General features: G+C 40.7%; 1 protein-coding gene across 6 annotated transcripts in view; it reads right to left on the bottom strand.

The window, feature by feature from the left end:
- Nucleotides 1–14729, bottom strand: part of BEND7 (BEN domain containing 7) — a 46578-nt gene that overhangs the window by 15842 nt on the left and 16007 nt on the right. For all 6 annotated transcript variants that reach the window (XM_027679521.1, XM_027679517.1, XM_027679520.1 and 3 more), the window contains 3 exons: nucleotides 11320–11442; nucleotides 8801–9066; nucleotides 3794–4019 (listed from right to left, as the gene is read on the bottom strand). In XM_027679521.1, coding sequence (XP_027535322.1) covers nucleotides 3794–4019; nucleotides 8801–9066; nucleotides 11320–11442 — 615 coding nt within the window. The remainder of the gene's footprint in view (nucleotides 1–3793; nucleotides 4020–8800; nucleotides 9067–11319; nucleotides 11443–14729) is intronic.

Genomic DNA, 14729 nt, shown 5'->3' with positions numbered 1-14729 from the left:
TCACAGTGTCCGACTTGCAACAACCACTGTCTTTCTGAAGGCAGAAATAACCTTTCCCTTCCAAATCCATACAGTACCTGACACAACGGGAACCTGATTAATGACTTATGACTGCAACTGCAGTTCCTGCTCGTGACCAGGGTCTGGGGACAACCTGTGACACGAGGCCATCCCCAGGCCACCTGCCACAGGTGCCCATTGTGGGAATTATGACTCCTGCCCCTTGCTTCCTGCAGAGGCTGGCAGTCTTACAGAGCGAGGATGTTAACTTGCTTCTCTTCTCTAACTTGTTTGTTTGTTCTTTTCTTGAATGAAAGGCAAAAGAGCCTTGATTGCTCAATGTGTGGTTAGGGAAAGACCAATGTGGACAAAAAGGAATGGGAACTGAATAGCAAGGAGGCAGGAGAAGTGTGACCTGCCCTTTCTGGTCCATCTGAGCTGCACAGTGTTAACAATCGCTCTGTCATAGAAACAGAGACTGGTTTGAGTTGAAAGGGCACTTTAAAGATTGTCTAGTCCAACCCCCCCTGCTGTGGGCAGGGACATCTTGCACTTCATCAGGTTGCTCAAAGCCCTGGCCAAGCTGACATTGAACACTTCCAGGTAAGGGGCAGCCACAGTTCCTCTGGGTAAATTCTGCCAGTGCCTCACCACCCTCATCATAAAAACAAACAAAAAAAAGGTCTTCCTTATGTTCAATCTAAACCTACTCTCAGTTTTAAACTATTGCTCCTTTTCCTGCCACTATAGGCTTTGGTGAAATATCCATCCTCACCTTTCTTACAAGCCCCCTTTTTAAATTAAAAGGCCACCATTAAGGTCTCCCCAGAGCCTTCTCTTCTCCAGGTTGAACAACCCCAGCTCTCTCATCCTGTCTTCACAGGAGAGGTGCTCCAGGTCTCTGATCATCTTTGTGACCCTCCTCTGGACTCGTTCCAACAGGTCCATGCCTTTCCTGTGCTGAGGACGCCAGAGCTGGGTGCAGCACTGCAGGTGGGGTCTCACCAGAGCAGAGCAGAGGGGCAGAATCACCTCCCTTGAACTGCTGCCCACGCTGCTGGTGATGCAGCACAGGACATGGTTGGCTTTCTAGCTGTGAGTACACATTGCTGGTTCCTATCTAATTTTTTGTCCACCAGTACCCCCAAGTCCTTCTCTGCAGGGCTGTTCTCAATCCCTTCATCCCTAAGTCTATCCTGACAGTGGGCATTGCCCTGACTCAGGTGCAGGCCTTGCACTTGGCCTTGTTAAACGCCAGGAGGTTCACATCGACCCATTCCTCATGCCTGCCAAGGTCCCTCTGGATCGCATCCCTTCCCTCTAGGAAATCAACTGCACCATTCAGCCTGGTGTCATTGCAAACTTGCTGAGGGTGCCCTAGAAACCACTGTCTATGTTACTGATGAAAATATTGAATAGTACTGGTTCCAGTATGGATCCCTGAGGGATACATCACACTTATATGTCCGAACACAGCTCATTGATTTCTGCAGGGAAGGATTTTACTGGCTGAATTCCTACTCAACAACATAAAGGAAAAATAACTGCTTCTGATTATTTTTATTTTTTCATCTTTTTTTTTTCCTCAGTTTCGAGTGAAAGGTTGGTGCAGCACACAAGGGAAGCTGATTGCCCAGGAAAAACACTGCAACTGATTCAACAAGTGCCACTGAATACCCGAAGTCAAAAGAGAGAATTGCTCCCTGGCTAATCATTCTGTTGCAGAAGCATTAAATTACTTGTAAGGATGGCAGTGAAAATGTTTTCAGACAGGAAGAGTAATTTTCAAGCAAACAGTCCTTCCTTCAAATTCCCTGCACTTCTTTGTCGTGAATGTAGCCTTTTGTATCTCTGTCATGGAAAAGGACTAGAAGTGCCAATAAAGGGTATCTGGGCACGTGGTATAGGAATGTGCTAATGACAATAATGCAAACAACATGATGTTGTTCCTGTGGAGATTTCATACTGGCTCAGTTATATCTTGGAATAAATGAAACCACAGTGTGTGACAGCCCAGCTCCTCAGAGGGAAGAAGGGTGCTATTGGAGCCAGACTGAGTAAAGATCCACAGGACGTCAGCTCTTGGCATCTTATTCCAGCGCAGCTTTTAGGGATGGGCTTCCCTATCAGGAATTAGGCAGCAGCATTTGGGCAATACCATAAATGCCAATAAAGATCACTGTTATTACAGCGGTTCCCAGTAGTACCATTACAAATGAAATTTGTCTCTTGGAACTACAACTCCCCTCTTTCTTCTCCCAAACTCAAGCAAAGAGGTTAAGACAAGCCTCAGAATTCGCTCCACTAATATGGGCTTAGCTACTGAGAAACATTGCTCTCTGCAGGGGGTGATGGCTGCTATTTTAATAGTGCTGCTGCATTTACTGTAAAACACTTCTTTTATGAAGTGCTGTTCAAATTAGAGTATTATTTAAAAAATACTTCCATTTAACTTATTTATTAAAGCTTTTAATGAGGAATGAGATAGACTGAAATCAGACTCAGATTTTTGCAGATTATTGAGCTCAAGAAAGGAAGGTACAAAAAAATGTTTATGACTTAAACTTGATTACAAGCATAACTGTAAGAAAGGCTGCCAGCTACTCTGTAAAATGTATGAGGCTAAGACATAGGCACAACACACACTTCGTTGCAGAAATAAACAGCTTGGAAGGGTCCTCTGAAGGCCTTCATGTCCAGCCTTCACGTTGCAATTTTCCATGTGTCCAATGCCTCTCGTGCCTCTGAGAAGAGTCTGACTCCATCTTCTCTGCACCATCCCACTAGGGAGTTGTGGACAGCAATAAGGTTTCTCCTGAATCATCTTCTCTCCAGTTCTCTCAGCCTCTCCACCTGTGACACTTCACCACTTCCCTGCTTTAGTACCGTAAGTCTTGGTGGCCCTCCACTGGACTCAAGCCATTATGTCAATGTCCTTCTTTCATGGCGAGAGGGGTCCGAAAGTTGGCAGAGAGGTGGTTGCAAAAGATTCTCCTGCCTCTTTTTGCTGCCATCACACTTATAGAAACTCTTTTCATTGCTCTGTGTCTCCTAAGTAAGCAATCTGTACCTGAGGATGAGTCACAGCCTCTAAAATAAGCTTCCCTTTGCAACACAGACTGTTTTTTGGTAACTTGGGTATTTTCCCTACAATATCAGATTTCAAAATAGAATCCAGTTCAGAACCTCTGGTCTAATACTAGCTCCTTATATGTTGTGATCACAGAGTTTGAAGGTACTTGTGTTCTTTGGAAGCTAGAAAGCAGTGATCACTAAGAAAAACCACCCAGCACAGGATGCTCACACTGACCAAGAAATTTGCTCCCCGAGGAGAACGACCACCAGTTCTCATGAGCATCAAACTCATCTTAGCCCCAGCATTACCTTCTCCATCTCTCCCCAATCCAGCCACCCACTACTAAACAATTTACAGAGCAGACACAGTCAGATGCAGTGCAAGACTCAGAATTTTGATTGAAGGGTATCAGTTACACTGTCATTACCTTTTCAAGATTTCTTGGCATCTCTGATATACAGGGAAAAAAAGTAATTATCTTATATGAACATTGAGTTTCTAACCTTAGAGCCTGACTTCAGAAACCAGGATCATTGGCTTAAAATGAACACAATCTGTCCCCGTAGAAGCTATTTTTAACAAGTGAATGAAAGGGAATAAAAATAAGACTGCATATTTTAATAGACCTAAAACACGTCAGAAATTCTAATCCCCTTACACTCTTCTTAGCTGAGAATATGTTCTAATTACACATATGAAGGAAAGCAGAAAACATACCTTTTATTGCACCCACAATATTTTGGTCTAGTCCTTTCCGGTTGTCATTGAGCCCTCTTTTCCTTTTGCCATTTGGTAAAGAGTTAGCCAAAGTCTTGTCATCAAAAAATGCACAGACCAGCTTCCTAAAGAGCAGACTTCCTGAGCGAGTGTAGTTTGATAGTATAGAGTCCAGCTGAGATTTTGGCATGAAGACATCAAAGCCTTCTGCAAGTTGCACTTCTGGCTACCAAAAGAATACAAATGTTTTAATTAAACGAGCATTCAAAGACATTGTTTTATTTCAATCATGCATCTGATGAGACTTTACAATCACGTCATCAAACCACGGATCTTTTCCCAGCTATTCAGGACCTCAGCAGTCTAATTCATTGAAATCAAACCCCATCAGTGAATAGGCATCTTAAAAGGCAAATCAAATAATCTGTCTGGCCTCTGTAATAGTTAACAATTACTGACATTATTTCTAGGTGTGCAGCTAACAAAAAGACGAGATATCTTTCAATACTGGGTAATAATGGCAACCCAGAGGATCATCCCAGGGCAATGCTCCTAAGAGATGCGTTTTAGACATGTATCTAACCATTTAATGGACTTGTTTCACTGCCAAGTGCTGTGGGGCAGCCAGGCATTTCCAAGAAGCACAAATGCAGGGATACTGGTCCGTTCCACATGGTTTCCCAGGAGGGCTTCTAGTGCAGATATGGCACATATGAGTAGAGGTGGCTGATGAGTTTGAGGTTGCCCTTGGAGCCCACCCTTGCTGAGCATCCATTTCTCCATCCTTTTCATATTCCCAAAATGCATCCTTAGAAGAGGATGATGTCAGACAGACAGCTTATTTCAGCACAGGAATCCTCAACAGTAAATCTCAGGGATTTACAGGACTGATAGAAAGTGAGACAGAGGGGAAGAAGAGGAAAGACAACAAGAATCTTCTCTCAAGTACATTCTGGGTCAAAGCAGACAAGGCCTTTGAAAAGTCCCCTTACCAAGAGCCTTTTTGCTGCCCCTGTCTGTACATATCAGAAATTACATGAACAGTATTTGCAGAATTTTCTTCGTAATGCTTATGTAAGACTTCTGCGTGGAATAATTACATTTCTTCATTATATTTTTTCATGAATAAACTAAAATTTTTAGAATATTATTTGGAAGCTGGCAAGGAGGGAAAAAAATCTGTGGTCATGATGAAAATAAGGCAACATTTCAGCCTTGCTCCTAAGAACTTGCTTTTTTTCTCCTACATGAAAATATATCCACCAACGATGGTGCATTTTCAAAGATGTTTACAGAGCAAGAGCAAGTGCCATCTCCCATCAAATCACCTGCAAACATCTTGAGTCTAGACAGAAGAAACGACTGCCAACCTCAGAACAATTTGGCTGTGTAACTCTTTTCCCATGGATTTTTAAAAATCAGTATCAAGAGAGTTATAGCAAGCAGGATACTTTCAAAGCATGTACTATCATGAGATATGTGTTGAGCCATGAAGATTACAATGCTTTGGGAAGTCAGGATGAAGAATCTTAAAACATGCAGATAGCAACAACAACAAAAAAAATCTTAAAAGCATGTAGTTTCTCAGCTTGTTCTGGATGAAAAGTTGTTTTTCACCTTGAGAACTTTCAAAATGCTGGATCCAGGAAAACAGTCAGAGTTACTCTATTTGACATCTGACAATACTCTGATGTAGGTGGGTTTTTAATATGTTACTTCTAAACTTTCTGGTGACAGAAAAGATTTTCAAGAGTAAATAAATGTGGGCCAAGTTTACAGCTTGGGAAAAATTCTACTTCATGTTCATCAAACCCCAAAATGTAGTTGTCATGGTGATGAAGGTATCCTGTTCTGTTACTTGGGTCTTCTGGGAGACATCTGAGATGACCTGGATGACAGACACCCAGGGTAGACAAATCATCTTCACTAATCATAGAATTGTTTAGGTTGGAAAAGACCCATAAGATTATCAAGTCCAATGTTTAACCCAGCACTGCCAAGCCCACCACTAAACCATATCCCCAAGTGCCACATCTACACGTCTTGTAAATACCTCCAGGGATGGTATCTCCTCCACTTCCCTGGGCAGCCTGTGCCACTGCTTGACAACCCTTTCAGGGAAGAAATTTTTCATAATATCCAATCTTAACCTTCCCTGGTGCAATTTGGGCCATTGTCTCTTGTCCTGTTGCTTGTTAATCGGGAAAAGAGATGGACCCCCACATGGCTACAATCTCCTGTCAGGGAGTTGTAGAGAGCAAGGTCACTCCTGAACCTCCTCCAGGCTGAGCCCCCCCAGCTCCTTCAGCTGCTCCTCATCAGACTTGTGCTCCAGACCCTTCCCCAGCTCCACTGCCCTTCTCTGGACATGCTCCAGCCCCTCAATGTGTGTTTTGTAGTGAGGGGCCAAAACTGACCCCAGGACCAAAGGCCAATTACTCCTGTGGTACCTTTTCTGACACCTCCTGCTTAAATCCCAAAAAGCCAGGAGGATTGCGAGGCCCCACTTTCATGGCCTGTATTCATACTGAAAAATCAAGATCAAGTAAGCTTTTGCCCTTCTGCTCTGTGGGAGGTTCCTGTCTTCCCTAAGTTCACTTTAGAACACCTGCATTTGGCTTTGACAGGTTACCAACCACCCCGTAATACAGTCATAAAATACATCTCAAACCTTAGCACTGCACCAGAATGGAGGAGTCAGCTTTATTTTAGTTTTGACTATTTTATTCTTAATATAGGAATCAATTTATCAGTGAAATAATTTGGAGGCAAAAACATGATTTATTCTTGCTTTCCCTTTAGAAGTAAACCACTCTTCAATCAAAGACAATCAGTAACTAATTGAACTTCATGATCACTTTGAATACGATTTCTCAAGGAAAAAGCACTTGTTAGTAGATAATGATCATGCATAAGGAACTGGTGGGTAAACTATTCATGTACAATAAAACAAATAAGACCTGAATGCCAAAGGCTTCTGCTGTGCTAAAATTAACAGGCAGCAAATTAGATTTAATCCTAGACTTTTTAGCAGGTTGTAATACATAGATTAAAAATTATTAGGTTATAAATGAAATACTATAACTGTAGAACAAACACAAGAACGTTTAACTAAGAGTAACAGATCATTACATTTAAAAAGCAGGTTCTCTGATCCATGGGTCAGATTAAGGGTTGGTCTCACAAAGACTTTTTCCATCTCTGTAAGCAGCAGTATTTCATCACAGCAGGTCTGAACTAATTGCACTCGTTTTGGCAGCCCCAATTTTGTACCCATTAAACTTGGATTTTTCTTGAAGTTCAATAAGCGCTGGCAAAACAGCAGTGGCAGCGGTGGCGGTGCATGACACAGCACACACTACAGACAACCCGTGGAATATCCTCAAGGGAACATGGTGCTCTGTAAAGTGTCTTTCAGTTTTTTCAGGCATTCAGACATGCTGGTCGTGAGCACAGCAGAGATGCTTATGAATAAATAGAAAAAGATAATGCTGCCATTCATTCTGACAGAAGTGACTTTCTTTAGCCTTCTCAAAATGTTTAGGGTCACATTTTATTTTCACATTAAATATATCTGTTTTCAGAACTCAAGTGTTTTCTTTCCAAAGACAAAGCAAAATCAATTTGTTTGTCTCAGAGTTCTGGCTCTGTAAATTTAGTCAAGCAACTACTGTGGCAAGCAGGGGCCCAAGCATGGGTGGGCAGATGAGGACCTGATTTATGAGCCACGTTTTCTCTTCTTTTTTTTTCCTTAGGTCAAATTGGCAACTACAAAGAATCGTGTCCAGCAATGGAACACATTCATAAAGCCAAATTAAATTCCATCGCAAGTACAAAACTGTTTTCAAAACCGTGTTTCAAGCTGACAAGAGTGCCACAAGCAAAGAAAAATTATAAGCACAAATTGCATACTGGAGATAAATTACCAGTCCCTCCCCAAACCTTTCCCTCAAACATTATTAAGCTCAGTACTACAAAAGGAAAACCTCTGAAAAAGCATCAAACTAGTTACTCTGTATCACTACACTGCCTCTGTGGCATGAGACTGCAACCTAATTAGTGGTGTGGCTTGCATCTCTGTAACTGAATTATTATGACAGCTCTTTTTTATTATTAGTTCCCTCTTCCAGAAAGGTAGAACATTATCTGCTACATTGTTTTCATTTATGCTTATTAATACTGAATTTAATTATGTTTTTCTAGCTCATAGTACTTAGGAAATTGGAAAGCGCTTGCTCAAAATTAAAAATATATTAGAGAAATTAATGACCAGTTTACTTGTCGCTGAACTGGTTCGGATGACATCAATTTAGTCCTTAAACAAAGCCAATCAGCCACCAGATACATGGAATTTCTATCACTGTGTACATGAATCAAGAAAATATGCCTACTGCAAATTTACATGGGAAAAGCAGACATTCTTAGAGAGACAAATTTTGGCCCCTTTAGTCACACTGACATCATCAACAGCGTGAAGGCCCTCATCCAGCAACCACAGTGATGGAGACTAAATGACCGGATTCAGCAAAGACCAAATATGAAGTTTATAGAGGTGAGGAGTCCCCCAAAGCCAGTGGGACCAGACAGGCATGAGAGCACATAAATACCCCTTGGCAGGATAAGGCACACGTGTTACTAAGTGGGTTCAAAAGCAATGACTGGCTGTGAATGGTTTATACATCCAGCACTTTTCATGGCTCCTCACCTCACGGTGGCTCTTGGCAGTGGGAGAGATGAAGAGCAAGTTCCCACTACAAGCGCAAAGAACCGGAGCCTTGAACTCAAGGAAGAACTATACACTCATGAAAGTTGGGAAAAACCCCCAACCTTTGTAATCAGCACTCCCCTCATCTAACCCTAACATCTCCATTCACCCCTACCCAAGATTTGCTTGTTTATTCTAACAAAAAGTGGGAAGAGACATCAATGGGATTTGAGTACCGATTCTCCTGAATGAGGTTAGTGCTTTAAAATCCTGTGATCCTGTGCATTAAAACTTGAACTTACATCTGATGAAGCCGATTCAAGGATAATTCCAAATCCTGAAACGGGGGTTTCTGGTTTGGGGGCGGGTTCAATCGCTTGCAGACTCAGTCGTTCTGAGTTTGCTGAAAGCTTCTTTTCATTCTCTGCAGCGCTGGGTTTCTTACTCATTGCAATTGGTTCAATAGTTTTGAGGGGCAGTTTTCTCTTTTTATTTCTCTTTCTTGATATTGTTGACTTTTGTGCACAAATCAGAGGAACAGGAGGCTGCTGTCTGTTTTGAGTCCCAACTGAATGAAAGAAAGTAACGCATTAATTTTATAGACAAAAGCAAACGTATAATCACAGAGATGCACCATTAAACTGCCGACACACTGAACTTCTTTTCTGGGTAAGTGGTGTGGCTTCCAGGGCTGCTGGTGCAGGGGAAACACATTTTATCACCTTTGCATAATTTTCCAATCTGCACAATGGGAATAATGACAGTGAGCTATACTATGAGGCTTTTCAAGACATAGTGATAAATAGCATTTTAGGAAAATTAGGAATACGTGGTTCTTTCTCCTAGTGACCACTGGGTGGTTGGTGACATGAAGCACTTAAGTGATGATTGATTTGCATTCCTTCTTGAATGACTGAGAATCTCACTGTCTTTGAGGATCTTTTCCTGATGAAGTAAGATAATACAAGTGCTAATGCAATTACAGTTATTTTTATGACTGTGGCCTCCAAGTTAATTAGCTCAGCAAGAACATTTCAAGTACCATTATGTCAAGAATGAGTGAAAACACTATTCAATAGTTTAATTTCTGGGAAAAAAGGTAACCCAAAGTTGCATCAGTTTGTTTTGCTCATACACAAAAACTGACATGTGTTACCTCTGAAATATAAGAAACCATATTTTATATATATCAATATTTTGCATTTCCCAGTATTCACAATAATTTGTATAAATTAAGGTACCAATCCTGAACCTGTATCAATGTGAGTGAGTCCTCCAGCAGAATGCTATCAAGACACAATTATATGTGTGGATAAATCACTAAAATCAAGGTCGAAACAAAAAAAAAGCCAGAAGTGCTCCACCATGTAGATCAAACTCATTCAAATTACGAGTGAGCTACAAAAAGTACTCATCTACAAAGCCTGAGGAAAAAAACAAACCTTACAATACTGTTTATTAAAAGATTTCTGGAATATTTAATTTCTGGTAAGGACTTACAAGACTGTGATGTGTAGTTCATAATTAAGACAATAGGATGTTTGAACACTAAAACAAGTTACTACACTTTTGCTTACATGTTTGCATTTTAGGTTTTTTTCCTTTTAGCAAAAAAAATGCCAAATGATTTTTTTTTCTCTGCAAAACTGTAATTTCAGAAAATATGAAGTACTCCCAGTGAATCGAGAGCTTCATGAATTAACAAGGTACTTACTCTGTAGATACATAATAAATAAGATATGTTCCTGCTATTGAGGAGCCAGCTCTTTTGGCATAAACCCCAGTTCTGTAGCTGTCACTCATAAGCCATTTTCAATCACAATGTAACTTCAATGAAATTGGAGTGATAAAGAAGCCCATGTCCCAGCAAAGACTGTAAAACTGGGCCTTTGTGTGCTTCTTTGTAAATTGATGACTTCTAGAAAAGCATTTTTATGCATGTCAACTGATATTACAAAACCTGTCTGATCCTTCCCATCACTCACTCAAACATTACACACCGTGGAGACAAGGAGTTTAGTCAGCCCTTCACTCCACCCATGTTTCAGTTAATTACTCAACACTCCCTTTTCTTACAGAGGTCTTACCCAGCCACTCCAAGAGAAAAACCTCCATGGCTCCACTCCCCATCACTTATGCTGGATGGGCAAGTCAATTGAAAAAATCTCCAGTATGTCCAACTCTTTATTAGTATTAACAGCGATTTTTAGCTTCCCAGCAGCCCATGATGACCTGCTTAGCTCCTACCTGCCATGGTCTCATTATCTTGCTGGCTCTAGAGCTCTTCTGACTCTGCACTGTTCTGTTTCAGCTCCCAACCTAGCACAAAACTAGAAAATTCCAATTTCATTTTTCTTACCACTCAGATTAGTGAACTGGTGAGCAAATCACAAATTAAGTAGCACTGTGAAAACAAACTGGGGGTGGTTATAGCATATTGACCTACCCACTGAGCTCTCACTACAAGAGTATCTAATCACATTAGATTTTTTTTTTAATTTAGCCTTAAAAGATTACTGTAAGATAAAATCCCATGTTACAGGTAAGGATCTGAGGAGTAATAATTACATTTTCAAGAAACCTGTGAAAATCTGACTTTGAACAACGTGTCAACAGAGCAGGAAATAGTCCCAAGTTTTCCTGAGTGTCCACACAGACTTCTGTCTTATTAGACCATTCCCTAACAGAAAGATCATAGAATCACAGAACAGTTTGGGTCAGAAGGGACCTCCAAAGATCATCTAGTTCAACAGCCCTGCAACGAGCTTGGCCATATTCAACTAGATGCCTGTCACAGATAAACACATATGGGACATTGTACCTGTTTGAATCTGCATCAATTTTCGCATGGTCTTGAGCTCTTGAAGAATCGCCTGCAGGGTTGACTGGCAATTACATGTACAGCAGTTTGGTCCAACTGATGAATTCACCATTGGGATTTCTCCTGAAAGAGAGAGGAATGAAATGGGGGAAAGATGATGTAACCCACACAAAACCACCCAAACAACAATCAGCTGCAGGTGTTTGAAACTATTATCAATATACCAGATTGTGAAATTAGATCCAAAGCAAGAAAGCAAGTAATTTTCAACATGGTCCCTTTTCAGGGGAAAGGGCCACTCATTTTTATCCAGTTACTAACATGTGCAATCATATAGAGTTGGGATGCAACATTACATGGGCTGGAGAAAAGCCTGAATACAATGCACCCCTCACAGCAGGGCTCTCTGTTGTCAGCCTGGTTCATCTTGAATAACAAAAGCACCAAACCTCATTATAAACATGCTCACTTTATCACACACACACAAAAAAGCCCATCTCCTGGAACAGTCTTAAAAAGAATGAAGACAGTTGGTGTAATAAAGGTTTGTACTGTACATCAAATGAGGGTCTAGGGATTTTTAAACTCCTTGAATGTTACATGTGATTCTTTACCACGTGAAGAATTGAGAATGAAAACAAAAATACCCAAAAAAACAGGACAGAAAAGAACCACCAGCAAAGAAAGCTTTCAAATCTGCCCTTCTGTTTGCTAGGGTGGGATTGTTTTCTATGATATGTTTTCCAGCACTGTGACCTACAAGATGGGCTTTCCACAGTTTCCCTTTGAAAATTCATACAGTAGTTCAAGAAATTCTTTTTTTCTAGTTATTCTTACTAGTGTTTAGTTCAACTTACATACTTCTAGTTCTAGTCCTCAGCATTGCCTTTATTACTGCCTTACTTTCCAGAAGTTTTGCATTGTAGGTCCTGAATTAGGACAAGCTGTAACAGCTGACAGATTTCAGGCTTTATCTGGATAGTTGTATCCTGCACTTTAATTTAAAATAGCTGTATCCCCAGCTTTAATGCTGCAAATAAAAATTTCAAAATTCAACAAAACACCTAGCAGTGTCTGGCTGAAACTGAGGCCAGATAGGATGCACCTCCCTTCCTTTCAAAATATACTTTCAGTCATTTAAATTGATGGGTATTTTACTGCTCATCAAAGCATGCAAGAGGAGGAATGATCATTTTACGAGGATAGGTACAAATGGACCTAACAAGAATCACCTCACTTGGTGTTACATGTGGACTTCAGAGAGCGTATTTCCCTTTTTCTTCCATAGCCTGACACTTATCAGGTGCCCTTTAATCATTATCCAGATAAAGTGAACATAAGCAACTCATTTAATCTCCACTCATAAATCCTCCCATTTTTAATTATTACTTTTGCTTTCCTCTGAAGCCAAAACAGCCAAATATCATTTTAGGTTTGGGTTGTGCTCTTTCATCAGAGCTCCCTGATGTCAGACCCACAGAGATCCCCTGACTTCAATCCTCACTTGAAAACGCTGAAAATCTGGCCACCCCTAAATCACTCCCATCCTTTCCTAATTCTTCCAATGTGTCCCTCCATCCTCACATCTCCCTTCCCAAGCACTTGTTCTCTACCTCCTTCCATTCAGTCCTTCAGATCTGAAGCAACATCTATCAGACTTGAGCAAACTGATGGTCATGCACCAAAAGTGAGCTACTTGTAAAGCTGAACTGATGTATCCCTTAAAGATTGCTGACATCTGGGTGTCACTCTCCTCTTTTCCTCAGATATTTAGACTGTCCACACTATAAATTTTGGTATTTTAAAATATCATCCATGGACAGATACATGTTAAAACTGCACTGAGATAAATGGACTAGTTCAAAAATCTCTGCAAATCTAGCAAATACAAATGCAATAGTACCACTGGCTTCACCTCTCCGAAGTTTCACCTGCAAATAAAACAACCTTTTAGAACTAAGAAGTTATCTGGAAAACAGGCTGTGAGTCTCCAATTGAAACAAAAAGGTTTCTGACTCAGCAGGACTCTGCCTAGTTTGATCTCATCCTTCCTTTGTACACTGTCTATTCACTGGAAGTTCCTTGGGGCATGGATAGGATTTTACCTTTTCAATGGTCCATAAAGTGTTTAGCCCATTGTTATAGGGAGAGAGGGAAAAAAATAATGTTATCTTTAGCTTTGCAGCAGATTACTCAGAATCCCTCACCTTGACTCCACCAATACTCTTTACCTACCTGTTACAGGTAGACTTTTAGGTAGATGAATTTCAAGACTACTTACAATTTAACAGCACCAGCATAACTGTACCTTTCAGTAAGACAAGCAGGTACCCCAGAAATGGGAGTCCCAGGAAATTAGGAGAGTTTTATTAATAGAACATCCTTCCTTCAGTGCTTTCTCAGTTGTTTAAAGACTAATCAGCTTCTCAAGATAAATCCAGCCCTCTCTCTTGATCAGAATCCAGTGTTCTAGTGGGCTTCCGGAAACAGTATTTAAAAGACCATAGTGGGGAACCAGGGCTGGTGGCTTTTGTTTCCTTCTTAACAAAAACTTTACATCAGGGTAAACTGCATGTGAAAACTTGGACAAATTGTATCAGTAAATACCTGTACATCTTTCCTGTTGCAATGTAACATGTTCCTAATGAAAGCACACAGGCTCCTGATGGAAAACCAAAGGGTCTATTTCCCCACTGAGGCATAGGGGATTTACATTACAATCCCCATTAGCATTGATAGAAATTACCCATGTAAATCTACCATAGGTACTGGGAATGGGAAAAGAGACCACCAGTATTTCAAATCAAAGCAGGGTTCTACTGACTCCATACATATTCATGAAGGTTTTTTATTTTCTTTCTATCCTCCCTCCTCTGATCAGTTATTGTATTGTAAGAAACATCTTGTAGAGTGTTCTCAGTCATTGTTCCAAGCACTATCTTTATCATTTTTAGAGGACAAAAGCAACCCTTTTCAACTTGTTATAAATCAATTTTTAATTTTAAAAGGAGATCAGACTTTTTATTTTTATGAAAGAGTCTTTAAAGAGCCATCTCCCTCTCTTTTGGAAGCTACCCAGCAGGCAAATTTGATACCTGCTTGTATGAGTGAGAGAAGGAGATGACACAAATACATCAGCTGCTTTCCCTGTGTGAGCAGTAAGGAGCCCAGAACAGCGGTTCTTGAAGCTGGATCTACTGAGAGGGAATTCACCTGCTGTAACATTGCTACCAGTTTATATCTGAAGAGCACGCAAGTACTACCCATTGAAAATGATCTTGATATAGCCCAAAAGCAATTCAGCTGCTGCATCACTGCTGGATTTCCTAGAGAACACAAGAAATGAAACTCAAATGTCTTAAAAAGACTCTGTGAGTTTGTTGTCTCAAACAGGGCAGCCACGCTGCTCA

The sequence above is a fragment of the Neopelma chrysocephalum genome, unplaced genomic scaffold (assembly GCF_003984885.1).
Source record: "Neopelma chrysocephalum unplaced genomic scaffold, ASM398488v2 Primary Assembly neopelma1_45, whole genome shotgun sequence".
Lineage (NCBI taxonomy): Eukaryota > Metazoa > Chordata > Aves > Passeriformes > Pipridae > Neopelma > Neopelma chrysocephalum.
The sequence above is the reverse complement of the archived record's forward strand: the minus strand, read 5'-3'. Positions and strand labels throughout refer to the sequence as shown.